This window comes from Oryzias latipes, chromosome 15 (assembly GCF_053564925.1).
Source record: "Oryzias latipes strain Hd-rR chromosome 15, Olatipes_Hd-rR_3.1".
NCBI classification, from domain to species: domain Eukaryota; kingdom Metazoa; phylum Chordata; class Actinopteri; order Beloniformes; family Adrianichthyidae; genus Oryzias; species Oryzias latipes.
The window spans coordinates 15,807,567-15,829,524 of record NC_136251.1 but is presented as its reverse complement, the minus strand read 5'-3'; the positions used below and the strand labels follow the sequence as shown (position 1 = coordinate 15,829,524).

General features: G+C 40.9%; 1 protein-coding gene across 2 annotated transcripts in view; it reads right to left on the bottom strand.

The window, feature by feature from the left end:
• gfra1a (gdnf family receptor alpha 1a) overlaps positions 1-21,958 on the bottom strand; it is a 111,244-nt gene that overhangs the window by 81,347 nt on the left and 7,939 nt on the right. Inside the window, exon 4 of one of the 2 annotated variants that reach the window (XM_011484248.3) lies at positions 5,379-5,549. The exons of the other annotated variant lie outside the window; for it this stretch is intronic. Within the exon in view, the coding sequence (XP_011482550.1) occupies positions 5,379-5,549 (171 nt within the window). The remainder of the gene's footprint in view (positions 1-5,378; positions 5,550-21,958) is intronic. 2 annotated transcript variants of the gene reach the window in all.

Here is a 21,958-nt window from a genome sequence, read left to right as displayed (position 1 = left end):
GCAGGCCCATGAGTCAAAGTGTCCTTGGGCAAGACACTGAACCCCACCTTGCCTCTGGTGGTAGGCGGGCACCTGTGCTTGGCAGCGGAGCCACCACCAGTGTCTGAATGTGTGAGTGAATGTGTGTGTGACTGGGTGAATGGGTCCGTGACTGTAAAACGCTTTGTCCTTGTAGGAAGAAAGGCGCTATATAAATATAAGCCATACCATTTAGATTGAGCATCAGCCAGTTCCAAAACAAAGCCATCAGCACCCAGCCACAGGACCAGGCCGTCAGCAGCCAGGACCATGTGTTGTACAGGCTAGTGGCTAGAAGGCCATGGGGCTGATGTGTTGTCTTGACAATAGGTTTACTCTGTGTTCAGCTTGTGTTGTGCAGCTGAATGGGTTCAGTTTCTGTGTTCAAATAAATAAAAGTTAGTAGTTTTGAAAACCATTGCTTCACTTGAAAATTTGTTTCCAATCATATCTTGATTTTAATTGATTTTCTTTATCACGTTTTAAATAATGAGTTATGAATGTGATCTAACAAAGGTAAAGGGCAAATATTAACCAAATATACTGATTGTAATTGGATGAGGTAAACATCTGTCGAGTATTTTAACATCAAAGTGTTTGATTGTGAGGCATTAAAAACCACAACATGAAACGGGTCCACCAGACCCACGAACACTGGCTGAGTAACAACAATATGAACACCACACAAGGGTTAAGTGGCAGCTGACGGATAGCCAGAAAGCCTTGCGTCTTCCAAGAAAGAGCCTTTTCACAAGTGAATCCATCCTCTTACCGCAAACTTCCCTCAGCGTAACCCTTGTGCTATCTTAGATGACCCCACCCTTACATTGAAGTGTTCTCCCTACCATGACAAAGGTGGATAAAGGTGGAAAGATTTCATGTAATCCATGGACACCAGTGAAGATCACAAATCCTTGAAGAAAAACGGTTCAGAGCACTGTCTAGTGGGTCTAGATGACCCAACTCCCAATGTCAAAGTACCTAGGATAGCACAAGGGTTAAAAAAATGACACTACAATATTTTCTTCATTTGGTTGCGCGCTGTTTTGAATACATTAACGTGGCAAGCGTGTAGCAGTGTTGAACTGTGTTTTTTTTTTCTTTTTTGTTCGTGGTTTGGAGTGAGCATAGTCAAGGTAACGATAGCTTTTAGTGGTAGCAGACCATTTATTTTTTTCACGTGTTAAAAACAAGATTGGGAGTCACAGTAATGTTTGTGTTGGCAGTATCAGACTCTTTTGTTTTGTTTTTTGCTATGGTCACAAACTCAAAAAACGTGTGGCGCTTGGGGACCTAAATGTTTTTTTTTTTTTAGCAAATTCAGCAGGTGGCATTGCTGCGGCATTTGAATTCGGTGGCAGTTGCCTTTTTACACGCTGCACGATGGCCGGGGAAGTTTTAAGAAAAAGTTAGTGGCCACCCGAGCATATTTCAAGGTCATGCTGTGGCATTGTTCATTTTCTCAGCGATTTGAGGAAAAAAAAAAAAATTTTCTATATATTTAGATTTTCTTTTTAATTAAAAACAGCCAACTGGATTGTTGGAAGGCCTTTAGTGATATTTCTTTGTACTAAAATGACAGTTAATCACTAAATTAGCCCGTGACATCATGATCTGTGATGTTAGACAGCAGACCGCCCAATCTTCCTACGTTTTATCCCCAAGTAGGTTTCCAAAGGGCAAAATCTGTTCGCTGTGATGTTCGTGTAATCAGTGGATTTCTTTTATTCATTTTTTTTCCAGTCTACTTTGACTGAGTTAAGTAAAAAAGCAGAAAAACTATTTGTTTTATCGGTTAGCTTGCTGGGCCTCATGGGCAGCTTTGGCTTTCCTCATCAAACTTGAAACAATTTGAAAGCTGATTCAGATGCCGTCATCTGTCCAGTCAAAGCTACAAAAGAAATTACCCCTTTTTTTTCCTAAGATAATTCTACTTTTTGAGAGACAAATTAATGAAACAGCATTTAATGTTGGCCCTCAGAGGCACCCATATTCCTGTCCCTGAGCAGAGGAATTTCAGTTTTTAATTAATCTGAACAGATGCACCCCTTAGGAAAAAAACACATAGTAAAAGAAAAAAAAAAGTTTTTTGCCTCCTATTGTTTTCCCACATTAATATCTCTCCCCCCAGAGACAACACAGATTGGGGATTAGATCATTAGATTTAGACTTCCCAACGGAGTCACAGTTATACACTTTGTCCTGATAAAGATGTTTCAACTATAAGGTGGAGCTTTTGGATTGCCAAATAAAACTAACAAAATAAAAAGAATCCGTAGAAGGTTATAAATATTATGGGCATTTCAAAAAACCAATTTGCTTTTATGTCAAGTATTTTTATAGGACTCAAAAAAAGGAAGAAGATTCTTGATGGAAAGGGATATTGTCTGCAATGTTGTAGGTAAAAAAGAAGAAGAAAAAAAAGGTAAGCTATTAAAAACAATTAAGAGAGACTCAGCAAAGGATAAAAAAATAAGATAAAAATAAGTTATTGAACCTGAATAGATATGAACCAGTAAGGGGAACAAAAGGCAGCTTTGCCGAACTAAAATCCAATAAAACCACGCTAAAGTGATGGCATGTCATTTCAAAATAAGATAAAATGGAATACCTCTTATCTGACTGTTTTATCTGCTGGACCTTCTCATATACTTGCTCACTTGCTCCAAAAAAGGTGACTTATGATTTTTCCTAATGTAACATAATTTTGCACATATGTTTAACTTTTGATACTTGATCAAATTTTGCCATGAAAATTTCTGAAACAGTGTTATTTCTATTTTACTGATATAGTATTATTTTTTAAATCATTTCAATGACTATATATTTATAAGTAACATAATTTGCATATATTTTGGATACTTAATTGCCGTGTTGTTTTTTTTTTGTTTTTTACAAAATAATTTAAGTAATTTTGTCATGTGCTTTATTGATACTTAATGATTCTTAATTCTGTCCGATAAAAACTAGGAACCAGATTATGATAAATCATGTAATAAAATGGTTGCGGTAGAACAGGGGTGGGATTATATAAATTCGCTTCCTTCCACTCCCTGTCAAGCAATATTTATTAATATGACTAATTATCCAAAGTTTGATTAGTTATTGTATGAATGTATAACTGATGATTGTATTGTTTTGTGTATTATTTCTATTTGATTGCTTGAAATAAACCATTTCAAATCAAAATCAAAATATACCCTTATCAATCTCACTTTCCTCTCTTTAATTTGTGTGTAAATATAAGGAATATGTCTATGGAAATGTTGGCAATTTATACTATTTGTACTTTTATAATATATAAATAATAAACAGAGCAGGCTTTTAGCCCTGCCCGCTGTGTTTGTTATTTTTTTGTTTCGTTTCTTTTTTCTTTCTTTTTTCGATGTGTTGGACAAATAATTATAAATCTTAATAAAATATTTTTAGCAAAAAAAGATCAATATTAGTTGACTGAAAACCATCAGAAAGGGAAACAAAAGACAGCCGTGCCAGATAAAAACAAAACAAAACTGCGCTAAAATGAAGGCAATTACTTTCAAAATAAGAGAAAAATCAGCAAAACAAGATAAAAAAAAGAAAACTGAGCACAGAACAAGAAAAACCTTTAAATAAAATTGAAGAAAAAAAAAATCTAAGGAAACATATTCTGTTTCTGATTATTTTTTGTTACATTAAGATTTTAAATGATTTTTTACAACCTCGCAAAATAAATAAATAAAAATTAAATAAAAATACTGATTTGAAACCGGTGCTCCAGGAGACACCTCCAAACAGGTTAAGACTCACCGTGATGCATGCTTTCACTATACTTGCATAGACACACCTGACTTTAATGACTGTAATTATGCGCTCTCTATAGAGCAGCAAGGACATAAACACACACACACACACACACACAAATAGGTTAGTAAATCCCTTTTTAAATATTTTATCTCCCTTTTATTTAAATAAAAACAAGCAACACATACTAGTGGACTGAAAATTTGTCTTGTAAGTCATAAAAAGCTTGCTTTGACACAACATTCATTTCCTTCAGCAAAGGCAGAAAATGTGTGTTTGTGCAATTCTGCTTCTGGCTGCTTGTGCATGCACACACGTGCATTCGCCAATACTGTATCATGATCTGTGCACGCTCAGACATAGAGGTAGTCAAGCTTGACAATCTATCACACAGTCCAACCGATGAGTCCATATGAACTTCAAATGTACAAAATCTCTAAATAATGATCACATTTGCTCGTGAAGACCTAGCGGGGTTGACTTTTCAACCGGCTGGGAAGTAAAATGAAATATTTCTCTCCTTTCATCACAGCAGGCAATAAGCTCTTTTTAGTCATAAAACTAATGTAGCAGTCACAGACACTGACCGCTCTCTAAAATGAAATTTCATAAGCCAAAATGGCACTGGGGGAGTATCAAAACATAGCATATCCTTTACTTCTCTCACCCCCATGCATCTCGCCCTCTCTACATTACATGCATCCATCTTTTTCGACAGCCATTCCCAACACATCTGCTGTGGAAGTTGTTCGGAAGGACATGTTAATCCAACCTAACAGAAGCCAGCATGAGGAGGAAACATGGTCCCGTTTTTGCATGAACAGTGTGGTGCTTTGGTTTGTGTCTGTTGCATCACGAAGAGAACAAACATTGGTGAGAGGCAGCTGCAGGAAGTCATTCAAGCATGGGTTACTGTGATGCTGAAAGGACAGGTTGTATTTGTTCACTTTATCATATTATAAGAAAAACTGTTTGCTCACAGTCAAGAGTGGCAGAATAGGTGGACTAAGATATCCAAAAAAACCATAAATCTGCACAGAAAAATGCCAATACGGAGGCGATCACAAGACGTTTTTTGTCTGCTCCTAAATCAAAATGATTTGAATAAAGAAATACTCAGAAACACCATTTTAAGGTAATTTTTTTTTTAAATATGTCCTCTCTCATGAGAAAAATTCTACAAGAACATGTTAAAAACACTAAAAACAGGATTTTAATTGGAGTAGGTCTTTAAGATGAAAGTGTATGACACAATGTAAAAGCTTTGGGGGCATTAAAAAAAAATCTGCCTCACCTGATTAACCCTTACTTACCATTACATGTTGTTGAAATGTTTGCTACGACCTTTCACCTGCAGGGCTCCCCAAGCAGGCTACAATCTTCAAATATATGCAGACCACCTGCATGTACCATACAGGTTTGCCCATTTTTTTTTTGCCGTATTCACCTGTAAGGGCCTATGGATACTTTTCTGGCCCTTTAACCCGCAGAGATACTGTACCTTCACAAACCAGTGATAGAATAGGCGCTTGCATTATTAAAGAAATGCCCATTTTCATTTTATTTATTTTTTTTACCTAATATGGCCCAGTTGGGATGAGCTCTCCTGTTTCTACTAGGATCCTGAAGCTCTGTAGGAGAGGAGCTCCTTCTGCCGAGAACAGGCTCTCCGGCCTGGGACAGCCGGCCCCCAGCGGCCCCACTGCCCGGAGCTGAAGTGGGAGAGCTGCTCCACGGTTCCCCACCTTCTGTAAGAGATGTGCGGCACTCAGGACCACCAAACAGGCATTTGTCAGGGCTTACTAGGGCTCACAAAGAGGGTACAGACTTGCAAGAAGTGAGAAGAAAGCATTCAGGTGACTGCACTTGAGGGCAGAGTGGTTTCTGGGTAGGCAGAGGTGGAAAAACAGAAGGATCACAAGGTGTCATAATCCAGGGTTTCACAGAGGGGGAAATCCATGAAAGTTCAGAAATGTGCAGAGAAAAGTATATAAAAGAGAGAGGGGAGTATAGTTCTTATCTATAGCTGGTTAAAATGTGCAGAAGACCTCGCCGGTTTACTAGGTCTGAAAATCCCATGTGTTGAAGAATTCATTCTGAACCAGTCCAGAGCTTCAAATCCAACATGTTTGCAAACAAAGACAGCGGTTTACCTACATTGTCAATAGACAAACGGCACAAACAGTGTGAGGATAGATCACGGGTTAGTCCACTTAGGCGTGAAGAGAGTACACAAACAAGCAGATTGATCAAATAGTCACGCAGGCCAACAGGAAGCTGGCTGGGGAATCAGGGGCGCACGTTTCCCGATTGTTAGCTGGAAGAACGGCCACGGGATGAAACAAATGCAAATCTGTATCAGTGACCTCGTTTAACATCTTTGAGAAGACAGACATGCGCGGAGCAAGACCAAAACCTCGCATGCGGACGTCTTCCCTCTCTCCCAGTCTGTTTAGGGCCTTGTTTGTCTTTCAGGGATGCTCTTTGATCAAAAGAAGAGGCACGAGAGAAAAGGGGGCCAAAGCTATAATTCTCCAAAGAAAGCCGTTTGTTAGTTTGAAACATGGCTTTAATCAAAGGCACTGTGGCTGTTGACAAACATGATCACAGGGGACACGATGTGAATTCCAGCTCCAATCAGGCAGCAGAGCGTAGAAGGAGAAGAATATTGGAAGAATAAAAAAGTTTAGTAAAAATCCCAACAGGGACTTTCTGATATTCTGAAATAAAGAAATCGCAAGTTTTTGTAGGTCAGATTAATCTTTAGAGAAAATGCTGTTGAGACATTTTATTACCGCAAAAGAATAAAGCAATGACACCCATGCATTTTGCATCGATATGCACAATAAAATTTTTGCAATTAGCAAAAACTTAATTCTTCTTTTTTTTCATTTTTCTTCTATTTGTGTGTCAAACCTTAATATGAAAAAACAAACTCAAAGGTATATTATCTGGTATTAAAAGTGTATATCTTTATTTAGTTTCTATCAAAAAATATTAGAAAAAAAATGTAAAAACCTAACTCAACTTGTTAAAAACTCTATAATTAAGCAGTGACTGATCCTAAAAACCTTTGAAAGTCAAACAGCAGGTGAATTTTCCTAAAGACCCACTCCCATCAGGCAGTAGTTTACTAGAAATCCACCTCTGAGTTGTGGGCGGGACTGTTGGTGCTAAGCAACCCCAACCCCCCTTCCCCCACTGTTGCTGAGAGCTCTTTGTTTACGTATCTCAAGCAAGCTTACAGCCCCTCACATCCCCAACCTAACATTATCAGCGCAACAAAAATTGTGAGGAATATTGGATCTAGGGGCGGAGCTACGGGGGCCCAAGCAAAAAGATTTGCCCATTGCCCCCCAATTTTTAAAGTCAGAATTAGAAACATTATTCAATCATTATTAAAATCATTATTCACAAAGATTGAAAAAGAATCACTAGAAGTTTCTTTAAGAATGGTAAAAATGACAAGAAATATCTTTAATTGACATCTTGAGCCCCTTAAATTATCTGCTACGCCCCTGTATTGTGAATGCCGGGTGATTTGGGCCGACAGCAACCTGGCCTTAGCCAAAGTTCTAGTTCATCTGCTCCTGATTCTCCACAAATCGACTAAAGAAATACTTTCTTTATTTATATCCTCCATCCTCAGAAAAATGCCACAAGGACATGGAGCGATTTCTTTTTTGTTTTGTCATGGGGCAAATATTTTATATCAAGATCAGAATTGATGTGACCTTTGAGAATTCATAACAGGATTTTAAAAACTAACAGAAGGGCCAACAAAACACCCGTTTAGTTCAGATTCCTTGACAAAACTCTCCACATTTCAAACGGAGGAATACTTTTGCACTGATGTTTTATGGGAAAGTAAGTTGCTTCAGGAAAGCAGCAGTTTACACTTGAATAAACGTCAGAGCAGCTGCTCTGTGAAGACTCTAGTCACGTTACAGAGCTGTAATACAAAACCTTCAGTCCGTACTTCTGAAAATGCAAAGAGCTACACTCTGCAAAGCTTTTATTGAGCACTGTATGGAAACTAGGAAACTCTGAAATTAGAGCAGGTTGAGCTGTACGAGGAAATCGCCATTCCTTCTCTGAATAATGTTATATATCTGATATTGAGTTAGAGGAGAATTTGCATTTGTGAGACTATGGATGCTGTTTCAAGGTTAGGCACACATCTGAGCACATTATTGAATGGAAGTTGAAGTTTATTTGATTCTATAAATGTAACATTTTACAAATTTTAAATGATAAATCATCAGTAACCAAAAACAGAAGGGCTAAAGTATCATGCTTATCAAAGGCCTTCCAAAAATAATGAATTAACAAACCCTATCTTTGAAGGCATTTCCTTTTCATTGCACAATATTTTTTTTTATGTAAATAACATTTTAGACAATTTAACTCCTTGTTTTAGTCAGTCCTATTTGTGCTTTTACTTTTTCATGGGGCTTCGTGTGAAAGTGGCTCAAAATGCATTTTAAGTTTTAACAAATGGCTTAAAATTTAAAGATATACTTGAAAGTTTTTGCTTTAAGCAGCAAATTTTAACAACTCAGACAGAACACAACAGTTTAATTTAGTCTTTTACACTTTGAGAAAATATGAAATGTTATGAATAAGACTGAGACAAAAAAGGCCCTGATGGCTGGAGCTGAGTAAAGTAATCCAGCAAGTTAACTGTGTGCAGCTGAAAGCTTAAAGCAGCAGCTTAACACGAGGCTGGGGCTTTGCCGCACCTGCCAGCGGTCATTCACGCCTCTGCCGGCTGAGCCGAACACAATGTGTTCAGAACGTGTTCCTATTACCCACAAAACAATGCTTTCCTCATTGCTGATTCCAGGAGGAAAGCTTGTTAATACTGTCAGCTAGAGCTGTCCTTTTATATTTTTGTGGGTTTCTTCCCGTTTACTCTTTAGTTAGATAATTTCATAGCTTTACATTCATACAGAGAAAAGCTTACAAAACATTTTTAAAACATTAAATTGACCAAAGAGATTGTTCAGGATGGAGGACACTCCAACAAATGCACCATAAGGGCTAAATGTGGAGTTTTTAGGACAAGTTAAAAAAATAGAAAAAAAATAGATGATTATATCTACTTCAAAGATCCCTTGAATATAAATGAGCACAAAATGAGTCACAGACAGGAAAAATATCCAGACTGCAATGAAATATTGAAATATTGTTAGTTTGAAAGACTTATGTAGACAGAGAGTGAAACTCATTATAACTACTGTTAAGCATGGTGGTTGTTGATTGGTGGTATTGAAAATGGCTCATACAGCAAGTTTCGCCAAAAATCATCAAAAGTGTTTTAAAGTTTTGTAAAAACAGGTTTTGCAATGTCCTAGTCAGTTGCATCCATCAGTTTAACCCTTGTGCTATCCTAGGCTCTTTACCATTGGGAGTTGGGTCATCTAGACCCACTAGACAGTGCTCTGAACCTTTTTTCTTCAATGATTTGTGATCTTCACTGGTGTCCATGGATTACATGAAATCCTCTCCACCTTTATCCACCTTTGTCATGGTAGGAATAACACGTCAATGTAAGGGCCCACAAGCTTCCTGCACCAAGTTCTTAACAACAGGGAGGGAAAGGGTGGAGTTTCTCCACACCAACGGTCCCACCCACAACCCTGAGGTGAATTTCTAATCAACTACTGCCGCTCTGCAGAAACTACTTCCTAAAAAAACAACAAAAAGTTTTGTTGTGTTTTGGCTGAAAATGGCATAATCAAAGGTGAAAGACCACTGGGAACACTTACATCAAAACATGATCAAAGATGCATCTTTAAAACACCTAACCAGATTTTTCTTTCACAATGATGTGAAAGACTAATATAAATGTGTCATAAATCTTTCAAATTAACAGAGCTACAAGCGACTGAACCACATAGATACTTTCTGTAAGCTCCGTGTGTTTCTTTTGGTGCATTTGGTTTACTAATGAACAAAAAAGTTGAGGTTGCGCTTGTCTATTCCCAATCAAATGTTAGATATTTTTACATTACTAAAAAAAGAAAAGTGAGATTAAAAGGACAGTACTTCAGCGTAAGACTGCATATCTCCACCTGTGCCGCTTACTTGCCTGCATGAGCACATGCGTTTGTGTAAAACTACCTGCGTAGGTGTCTGCAGCTGGGTTTGAGTAGTTAATTGTCCATATTTGCATGTAGTATAAAGCAGCAGCAGGAGGCAGACCTGGCACACTCTCCTTCCTGCTGATTTGAGCTGTCAGCAGCATTTATTAACCATGATGGATCACCCCTCCACTTCACATCCAATCAAAGGCCTCAGAGGGACTCAAATCTGGTCACCTTTGCATGATTTGCTTGGCCCATGGTGCGACAGCCACAGTTGGACCGGCAGCCTGATGCTACGGTTCCTGTCGGAATGACTTTGCCATTTGCACACAGCTGGAACTATTATTTTTGAAACTGTGCGGGGAATTAAATGGGCAGTTGACAGACGGCTTCATAGGAAGGAGAAATTAAAGGGACTGCTTTGAGAGATCTTCAGTCAGAGAAACTTTAAATACAAGGGTGTTCTCTTGACCTTGCCTGAGGCTTTTAACGTAAAATGTGTTCCAGAGAATACTATATTTTACAATAGAAGCTAAAAGTTACCACCAAATCCAAATAATCTTTCTTCCCCAGTGAAGGAAGATTAACAGTAAATCTTGCCTTTTTCTCCCAACACTTGAGCAATTCATCTATGTTTAACCAAAAATGTTCTCATACACTTTGCATACAAAAACCCAAAAGAGCGGGGATGAGACAAAGTCAAAGGCAAAAACGAAAGTTTGGAAGTGCAGACCTCACAGATAAAGTTTGATCCATGGCTGAACAGATGAGGCTGAGCAGCAGAGAAAGAGGGCACAACGGAAGAAGGGAGCAATCAATAGATTCTTGTAGGCAACGCCTCAAGTTTCCGATCCAACATGGTGCTGCATCGATTAGGCTTCAGGGCACAGGGACAAGGAACGTCAGCGCTGGACGTGGGAGTCGTTATAAAAACAAAGTATTTATCAGGGAGGAAGACCATGAGAACCATGAGGGGGAATTTGATCCAGCCAAATACAAAGGATGAACAAAGAGCTGCATTGCAGATGCGGACTCACAGAATGTCAGATCGTTTGCAGAAGTATCATCTACTTGACATAAGTTGTTTTGGAACCATAGAACTTTGTTGTTTTCGAAGCAAAACTCAACATTTGCATTTTTTTTTAAATGTAGATGATTGTTAGACCTAAACAATAACTCAAAAATGAATCATCATCGTGATATTAGCCTGTATGATACACGTATCACAAAAGATGGCGTGAATTACAGTTAACCGGTACCTTAAATCACATATGTCAAACTCAAGGCCCGGGGGCCAAATGTGGCCCTCCATGTCATTTTATGTGGCCCCCGAGAGCATAAAAGTTTTTGATTTCTTAAAATAAAAAATAAAAATTGGTGTGTATTTATTCATATCTAGGGGGAATCTGCCTTGAAATATCGAATTGGGCAACTAAACATTATGACTCAAACACTGTCCATATAACCTAACCTGACGGAATCAAATTTAAAAGGATTTATGCTAGAATAACAAGCAAACATATGTTTTCTATGCAACTGTAATTGTCACTTTCAAAAATTATAATAAATAAATAAATTAGTTGTTTAACATTAAGGAGTAGTTACATGTATGTTTCATTACATTTAGTTACATGTATAAGTTATATCCGGCCCTTTGAGGACAGCCGCTATACTGATGTGGCCCTCGGTGGAAATGAGTTTGACAACCCTGCCTTAAATGTTTACACACGATCAAACAATGTCATGGCAACTTGAAGTATTTAACAAATCAAATATATTTCTTTATGCATTGATCAAACGGATGGACCCCTTTACATCATTGACCAATTGAATGAAGCTATTTTACGATGCCCACCTCCTACGTAGACGTGGGTCATTTCAGTTTGTACGATACACGTATCGCAGAATACGATGTAAACTGCAATAGAACATTACTTAGATGTTAACACACATGCTAGATGCCTGCCTTCTATACAGACCAGGGTTTATTTTTGTTTAGATCAATACCATTTAGAGTTTTATTTATTTTATTGTATGTTTTGCATGGATCATAAGTCATATCATCATTGCAATATTGATCACTAATCTTGCACATCAAAGTTCTGTCATATCGTGCAGCCCTGATGACTGTAGCTGAGCTGTAGAACAAAACATCCCACTGGCCAGTTTCATAGATACACCTGCAATTCATGTGACACCAGTTTTGTTCGTTGGTTGGTTGTCGTAAGACTTCAACTAAAACATCACTGAACAAGGGAGTAAGAAAATACTACACAAAGACGAAAAAAGCAGTTTGGATGACAAAAAAAGGCAGGCTGGATTAAGAAATGGAGCGACTAAAAGCATAGATTTATATACACTGTGGGACAGTCAAGCTTGAGACACTGAGGTAATTACCAACTTAAGACAGATGATTACAAGGGGACAGACTAAACAGAGCAAGGAGCTAAAAATGAAGTAAATGATGACGTTAAACTTGATACATGTAGAAAAGAATAACACACAAAAAAAAAAACTTCCAGATTTTTTTAAATGCATCATTTTTTAGGTTTGAATTGACATAAGAAATAAACTATTGCTACAATTGTTTTATAAAAAGGGCCATACTAAATGGTGGAATTTCACTGTTGTCCTTTTAAAGGTGTTTAAGGTGTTGTAGGTGTATACTAGCTTTGAAAGAGGCAATGTGGCGTGATTTTTTTGTTTTAAAAATGATGCAATTTCTACTCAATATTAGCAGTCAAACATGTTTACAATACAGCAACATGCACTGTATTCAATAACTGCAGGACAAAAGACAAAAAAATCACTAAAGTTCATGTGTTAACGAATTAAAATGTTCTATGGTTGCAAGATAAATGTCTTTAGCTTTAGATCACCTGTTACAAAGAAATCTTGATACATTATAAACATTCTTAATCAAGCTGCGTTCACAATGCCATCTGCAACGCATGTTCAAGTGACCACTTTCAATAAAAAGTCTATGAAACGCACATAAATGCATGTTTGGCGTTCAAAACTCTTCTTTTAAGGGCTCCGCGTACAAAGTTTGGGGTCACTGAACGGGCGTTAAAAGTCAAACTTTGACCAATCAGGTAGTGACGTATGGATGCCATCCCACTCATGGAAGAGCAAACCATTTGAAAAATGATCATGGAAGAGAAATTAATATTTTCTGTTTGTGCCCAGCTGTAATTATATGACACCGGAGCTGTGAAAGAAAGAAGCCTGGAGCAAGATTTGTGAGATTTACACCACTTCAACATTCCACCAACTGTAGGTGGGGGTCACGCGCTAGCACTGGGTGGAGACAGTTCAGTGTGAACACAATACATACATGCTAAACGCGCCTTCAAGAATGTGCGTTGTTGGACCAGCATCCCGCGTTTAGAATGAAATGGTGTATACTCGAATAGCGATTTTCTACCTTTTCTTAGCCCAAAGTGCTTCAAAGCCACTGTTCCATTCACCCCTGCACACACACATGCACACACTGATGACAGGTCCGCTGGGAATATGGGGTTCAGTGTCTTGCCCAGGGACACTTTGACACATGGCGCAAGGTGGGAATGGAACCTGCAATCTTCTGATCAGAGGTTGACCGCCCTTCCACAGCCACAGCCGTGGATGAACGTAGCATCAGAGTTGCAACAGTTTGTACAATATTCAGGGTCAGCCTTTTTTATTTTTTTTTTGCAGCCAGTGAGACAAAATACTTTTTTTAAATTCTAAAGCGGCACAGTCCTCAAAGAAAGACTTTAAATCAAATTCACAAATTTCAGTTTCTGAATCTAAGCAAACTTTATATAATCCTAAAGCAAACTGCAATTCAGATTAGCCAATTCAGATTACTCGCAATGTGCCCATCCATCTTTACTCACAAAAGTACAAATCATAATACTTTTAAGAAGATAAAAAAGGAAGAATAATTGAACTGCTGTTTGGATTAACTGTTCAACATAAAAATAGTTTTTGTTAACACAGGCCAGAAGCATAAATTGAGTTCTGAGCAAGGATTTAATTGTTAGGACAAACACGCATGTAGGTCAGCTGAATGAATGTATTAATAGAGGCTTTTGCAGGTCATTGGATCATGTCTTGCTCAGTCTGTTCAATAAAACACAGTTGATCAATTACTCTCCATTGTTGGACAGAAAACTCATGTGATTCTCCAAAAACACGGAAGCTGCAAATAAACTGCTAAATCATCATCCTGGAAAACGACAATCTCCAGATGCATTTGACTGCATCACCATGACGCAGGGAATAACAGGGGGGGGGGGGTACATGCAGTCAAGCAGCAAATAAAGTGGAGGAAGGAGAGCAGGCTTTCCAAAAACGATGCAGCACAACGTATTATTTTTCTACCTGCTCAGCATTGCTGGACAGTGTCCCACACACAGACACTTATCTCTAAGCATTGGCAGTTCATGGTGGGAGTCACTTCCACTGCAGCCAGTGGTTGAGTGGTGTTGACAGCCTCCTAGTGCTGCACGTCAGCGTGTGGGGATTTGAAGCGCTGCCTTGGTTTGACAAGTCCGACCAGACTCATACAGATGTTTTGGCACACACAACACATGCAGGCGTCACTGAGATTCTGCTTCAAGGTTGAGTTCTGCAGCGGGAGGGGTGGATAACGAGATGCGTTTGAGGTTTTGACACATGGGAGAAATAGTATTTTGAGCTCCAGGTTTACTCGGGCATCAAGTAGGTTCTGATGCAGGAGCCAGTTCAGGCTTTAAGGGAAAGTTTATGCCAAACAGCTGCAATAACAAGAAAAATATACATCAAAAGCAGGCGACAGCTTCTGGTAAATGCTAAGCTAAAATTTATAGAGTCGTGGAAAATGTTCCTAAAAATTACCACCAATACAAAAGTTGGAAGAAGACTGGAAATTATGGGAGTATAAAGGTATTTATTGCTCATTTGGGAATCTGTGATGCATATGCAGATCGCAATTTGACCGTTTTTTTGGGGTTTTTTTTGTTTTTTTTTGGTCTGTCCACTCATCTAAGATATCATTTGTCTCCTCAAGTGAATAAGGAGTCTTTATTCTTTGTGACATGATGCAATTCAGCTTCCTCCTCTTTCACTCCACCCAGCCTGTCACCATGCTGCACGCGCTGTACTGTGCTGTACGGTTGTGCAAAGCTGTAACACTTATCTCAATGAGGCAAATATAAGAAGGGGGAGGGAGCGAGGAGAATTGCAATGAGACGATTGCTTTCGAAAAAGAAAACAATCTGAATGTTCCAAACTGAAAGCAGTTAAATTAGTATTGAATTAGTAAGTGGATTTTAGAACAATAGCAAAAAGATTCACAGGAGTATATTAGTTTATTAAGATTCCTGATTTTAGGGGCAACATGCAGAAACAAATAGGTTGGAGATGCTTTTCAAAAGAGGATTTGCAGGTGATCAGTTATTAACAATCCAACCCAAATCACTGTATTTGAATGGGGTTGCACAGTCCATTTAGCATGTTAAATTAATATAACAGAGTAGGGGATATTCAGAAGGACCAGGAGGCTTCCAGAACTGAAGATTTAGTATGTATTACACAGAAGGCGTGTGCTTTTTCTCTGAGAAGGCAGCACAAAGGAGGAAAGCCCAGGCCATTGCAGCACACACTGCTGGTCACCCTTTATCTGTCCTGATGATGGCCATCATGAAAAGAAGGATCAAGGGACTGTAAGAACTGTCAATGTCAGCTGCCCCAGAGCAAGGCAGCTGGGTCCCCGGAGACAAAAAGTAGTGCAGAAGAGGAGCAGACTGTGCACAACCAAGGTAAAAATATGACATTAGCAAGAAAGGGGAAACTGAAAAAATATATGTGATTAATGTTGGCTCAATTATCAGCCCTAAACTCCTCCAGAAACACACATTGCATTTGTGAAATGCCTGTTGAGGAATCTACAACTCCTCCTCAAAGACAATACCAGCAGCCATTTTCCCACAAAGCTGTGGAAGTTTCCAGGTGCAATTTGGACCGACAAAATTTAGACACAAAATAGTGGCTGCTTCACATTGCATGCCTTATATTGATCACCTTCTATCCACTCCTTGCAATTTTTATGTGTTCTGCTAGAACATATATGTTTGCCAAACTGAGTCCAGATAGTAATTCAAGTCCATATTTATATATATATATCCATCCATCCATCCATCTTCCTCCGCTTATCCGGGACCGGGTCGCGGGGGCAGCAGACTGAGCAGAGATGCCCAGACTTCCCTCACCCCAGCCACTTCCTCCAGCTCCTCTGGGGGGACCCCGAGACGTTCCCAGGCCAGCCGAGAGACGTAGTCTCTCCAGCGTGTCCTGGGTCTTCCCCGGGGCCTCCGCCCAGTGGGACATGCCCGGAACACCTCTCCAGGGAGGCGTCCAGGAGGCATCCGAACTAGATGCCAGAGCCACCTCAACTGGCTCCTTTCGATGTGGAGGAGAAGCGGTTCTACTCCGAGCTCTCCGCGGGTGACCGAGCTACTCACCCTATCTCTAAGGGAGCGCCCAGCCACCCTGCGGAGGAAGCTCATTTCAGCCGCTTGTATTCGGGACCTTGTTCTTTCGGTCATGACCCATAGCTCATGACCATAGGTGAGTACTGGAACGTAGATCGACCGGTAAATTGAGAGCTTTGCTTTTCGGCTCAGCTCTCTCTTCACCACGACGGACCGATAGAGCGACCGCATAACTACGGACGCTGCTCCGATCCGCCTGTCAATCTCACGCTCCGATCTTCCCTCACTCGTGAACAAGACCCCAAGGTATTTAAACTCCTCCACCTGGGGCAGGGACACTCCACCGACCGAGAGATGGCAAACTACCTTTCTCCGGTCAAAGACCATGGCCTCAGATTTAGCGATGCTGACCCTCATCCCAGCCGCTTCACACTCGGCCGCAAACCGCCCCAATGCACGCTGGAGGTCCCGGTTCGATGAAGCCAACAGGACAACATCATCTGCAAAAAGCAGAGAGGAGATCCTGTGGTCCCCAAACCAGATCCCTTCCGGCCCCTGGCTGCGCCTAGAAATTCTGTCCATAAAAACTATGAAAAGAACCGGTGATAGAGGGCAGCCCTGCCGGAGTCCAACGTGGACCGGGAACAGGTCTGACTTACTGCCGGCTATGCGGACCAAGCTCCTACTCCGGTCATACAGAGACCGGACAGCCCTCAGTAAGGCTCCCCGGACCCCATACTCCCAGAGCACCCCCCACAGGATGCCACGGGGGACGCGGTCGAACGCCTTCTCCAAATCCACAAAACACATATGGACTGGATGAGCGAACTCCCACAAACCCTCCAGCACCCTAGATAGGGTGTAGAGCTGGTCCACTGTTCCACGACCAGGACGGAAACCGCACTGTTGTTCCTGAATCCGAGGTTCGACTATCGGACGGACTCTCCTCTCCAGTACCCTGGCATAGACTTTCCCAGGGAGGCTGAGGAGTGTAATTCCCCTATGGTTGGAACACACCCTCCGGTCCCCCTTCTTAAAGAGGGGAACCACCACCCCTGTCTGCCAGTCCAGTGGTACGGTTCCCAACCGCCACGCGATGCTGCAGAGACGTGTCAGCCAAGACACTCCCACAGCATCCAGAGACTTGAGGTGCTCAGGGCGGACTTCATCCACCCCCGGGGCCTTGCCACCGAGGAGCTCGTTGACTACCTCAGTGACTTCAGCCCGGGTAATGGACAGCCCCACCCCAAAATCCTCACTCTCCACTTCTTCAAAAGAAGGCGTGTCAGTGGGATTGAGGAGATCCTCGAAGTACTCCTTCCACCGCCCGACAATGTCCCCAGTCGAAGTCAACGTCCCCATATATATATATATATATATATATATATATATATATATACTGCACTGTTATGTGCACAAACATGAAGTAGTAAAGTTTTTTATGGCGGTACAACTTTGTGTTTTTTGTAAATTGTGTGTGCTTGTAGGAACATAAATATGTATTTTGCTAAGGGTTTGCTCACTGTTACTTTGCCTATGGTTGCCAGTGGTTTGAGATCATATTTAAATTAGGAATGCACGATATCAGGAAAACCTGCAATGAGCGATATGACTTGCGATGCACGCCTATATAGCAAAAAAACTAATGCATCATTTTCATTTCTCTGCAACTGTTTTATGAACAAAAGTCAGCAAAATAAAAAATAAAAAAAACTCCAAATGACGCATGTCTACATAGGAGGCGGGGTCTCTTGACATTCGTCCCTCTGGACAAAAAGGGCACAATTTAATTTTTTCATTTATTCAAGCTGCCATAAGATTTTTAAAACGTGTGTAAACATTTAAGGTAACCATTTATCAAAATGTACGGCGTATTTTGCAATACAGGCTAATATTGCGATAACAATTTATTGTGCCATCTGTATTCAAATGGCATTAGACTTTCTGAAAAAACTGATGTTGAAACTGTAAAGTTAAGAAGTTTAAACATCTGTAATCTTGAGATGCACATCAGTGCTTATTGCATGAACTAAAATAATTTTAGGGCATCTCGTTCTTCATGCAACAAAAATCCACAACCAGAATTCTGCAGGGTTTTTCTGCAGGAGCAAATGCTAGTTCTGAAAATATTCAGTGGATAAAGAAATATTGCACATGACAGAAATAGGCCGTGACCTGTTAAGCAGCTGACTTTTTATCAAGTGAGAGATGGAAAAAAGTTTACTGCCAAACACTACAGCACTTTTATTCTCACCTATAAAAAAAGAGAAGCTGGAAGAGGAGCAGGTCAGACAGTTTGGGAAACTAACTTCTGTCTAAAACAAGCTGCTGTCAACTGTTCCAAAGTCGTACTTGGTCACACGTGTAGTTATTCTTTACTGCTGCATAGAAGCTTCATTTTTGGATATTGCAAAAAGATCAGAAAATGAAAAAAAAAACTAAATACAAAAAAGTTTTTAAAAAGAATGAAAGACTAGAATGTAGGAAAGCAGTGAACACTCCAAGTATAAAGTACAAAACTACAGGAGCTTGGAATTCTCTTCTATTTCCAGGGCCCCTTTCATTTTCCAGCACCCTGAGCCAAATGGTGCGGAAGTAATTGCAAGTCAACTTGCATCTCAGAATAATGCTATCCGTCTCTGCGCTGCTCCCGCCTGCATGGATCACTGACTCATAAACATGGCCAACCGATGAAAGAGGCACAGCGAACTAAACTGAGCTCTCCTCTTTGTTTGAGATTCCATCCTTGAACACTGACCAAAAATGAAAGTCTAACTTCTTCTCCACATTTGAGAACTTCTAAAAAGTTAATATGTTGAACAAAAGCACAGAGGCGTATATGGAACTGACCAAGACCTTATAATAGCAGCATTTTGATTTTAAAATCTGTTTAAACTCCCACAAAATGCTGAAATTCCTTCCTAAATTAAAGGGTTTAGTTGCATTTGTGTCATTGGTGGTTGTTTGCCGTTAATCTTCTAAGATTCTGCCCCAATTGTTGTGTCTGAGACAGTCCTCTCAGCTACCTGATTTTGTATCTAGCAGGCCTGCGCAATAAATCGTAGATTTATCGTTATTACAATATCAAGCTGTGCAATATGCATATCGCAGAAGGCGGTGAAAATTGTGATAAATGGTAATCTTATTTGTGCTAAAACAATCTTGTGACAGCTTGAAGTATTTAATTAATCAAATAAATCCATAAATGCATTTGACCAATCGGATGGACGCCTTCACGTTGTTGACCAATTGGATGGAGCCTTTTGGGGCCTAGTCTACATGTCTCCTATGTACAGAAGAGGATAGAGTTTATCTTCATCAAGAAATCTGCAGCTGCTTTAAACTTTATTTGTACATTAGATTTCATGTAGGAACCATTTAAATATCCATCCATCCATCAATCTTCCTCCGCTTATCCGGGACCGGGTCGCGGGAGCAGCAGTCTAAGCAGAGATGCCCAGACTTCCCTCGCCTCAGCCACTTCCTCCAGCTCCTCTAGGGGGACCCCGAGGCGTTCCCAGGCCAGCCAAGAGACGTAGTCTCTCCAGCATGTCCTGGGTCTTCCCCGGGGCCTCCGCCCAGTGGGACATGCCCGGAACACCCCTCCAGGGAGGCGTCCAGGAGGCATCCGGACTCGATGCCCGAGCCACCTCAACTGGCTCCTTTCGATGTGGAGGAGAAGCGGTTCTACTCTGAGCTCTCCGCGGGTGACCGAGTTTCTCACCCTATCTCTAAGGGAGCGCCCAGCCACCCTGCAGAGGAAGCTCATTTCAGCCGCTTGTATTCGGGACCTCGTTCTCTCGGTCATGACCCAAAGCTCATGACATGGGTGAGTATTGGAACGAAGATCGACCGGTAAATTTGAGAGCTTTGCTTTTTGGCTCAGCTCTCTCTTCACCAGAACGGACAGATACAGCGACCGCATAACTACGGACGCCGCTCTGATCCGCCTGTCAATCTCACGCTCTGATCTTCCCTCACTCGTGAACAAGACCCCAAGGTATTTAAACTCCTCCACCTGGGGCAGGGACACTCCACCCACCAAGAGATGGCAAACTACCTTTCTCCGATTGAGAACCATGGCCTCAGATTTAGTGGTGCTGACCCTCATCCCAGCCGCTTCACACTGGGCCGCAAACCGCCGCAATGCACGCTGGAGGTCCTGGCTCGATGAAGCTAACAGGACAACATCATCTGCAAAAAGCAGAGAGGAAATCCTGTGGTCCCCAAACCAGACCTTTTCCGGCCCCTGGCTGCGCCTAGAAATTCTGTCCATAAAAACTATGAACAGAACCGGTGATAAAGGGTAGCCCTGCCGGAGTGGACCAGGAACAGGTCTTGGAACAGATCTTGGTATGCGAACCAAGCTCCTACTCCGGTCATAAAGAGACCGGACAGCCCTCAGTAAGGCTCCCCGGACCCCATACTCCCAGAGCACCCTCCACAGGATACCACGGGGGACGCGGTCGAACGCCTTCTCCAAATCCACAAAACACATATGGACTGGATGAACGAACTCCCACAATCCCTCCAGCACCCTAGATAGGGTGTAGAGTTGGTCCACTGTTCCACGACCAGGACGGAAACCGCACTGTTGTTCCTGAATCCGAGGTTCGACTATCGGACTATTAAAATGTGATCTATATTTTCCCTTAAGCCATTACTGTCATAGTGGATGCAACAAAACCAGACGCCCAACCTGGTTCAACCTTGTCAACTCTTGAAGTGTGATGGATAAATAGGAGAAAAAAAAGAAGAAATTAGTATTTTCTAAACATAATAAATGTCAATCCACCATTTGAGCAACTTTTTTAGCAGCACCCTCGTAACATTAGACAGTCGATTGCTGAATATTATGCACCATGATTTTTGTAGGCAGTGTGAACAACTGTCACAATAAATCCTATATTTGGAATAAAGACTCATTGTTTTCATCTGTTAATGCAACTTTATTTTATTTTGAAGTCAAATATTCTTCCTCAGTTTTCTCGCTGGCACTTTTCATCCAAAATAAACTTTCCAAATATGTTTTTTTTTTTTTTTTTACTTTGCTAGCTAGGGGGATTTAATTTAGCTGTGGGTTCAGCCACTTCAGAAAGTAGCGGATGGATTTTCAACACATGATTAAGCAACTTGACAATTGTGAAGATAGAATAAGTCAGATGTGGTGGCCAGACTCCAGTAGTTTTTCAAAATAAAACTTCAGAATCTGATTCTAAATAAAACGATAAAATGCAGGTTGTGGTTTTATTTTTTTTGCCACCCGATACCAATTGTCGCACATACCAGTACCGGTCCACAGGCCAGGGATTGGGGAGAAATGGTACAGAATCAGCATTTTTTCCCTTGTGGTTTCACCAGTCTTCTGCAGTCTCCTTTCCTGCCTGCATCTAAGGCAGGGGTGGGCAATTCCAGGCCTCGAGGGCCGGTGTGTCTGCATGATTTCCAGATAGTCTTGCCCTACTCATGGCTGATTACCTGGTTCAGGTGTGTCCAGCCAATAATCTGGCCCTACTCATGGCTGATTACCTGGTTCAGGTGTGTCCAGCCAATCAGAACATGCCAGAGCACGGTATGCTGGAAAACATGCAGGACTGCGGCCCTCAGTGC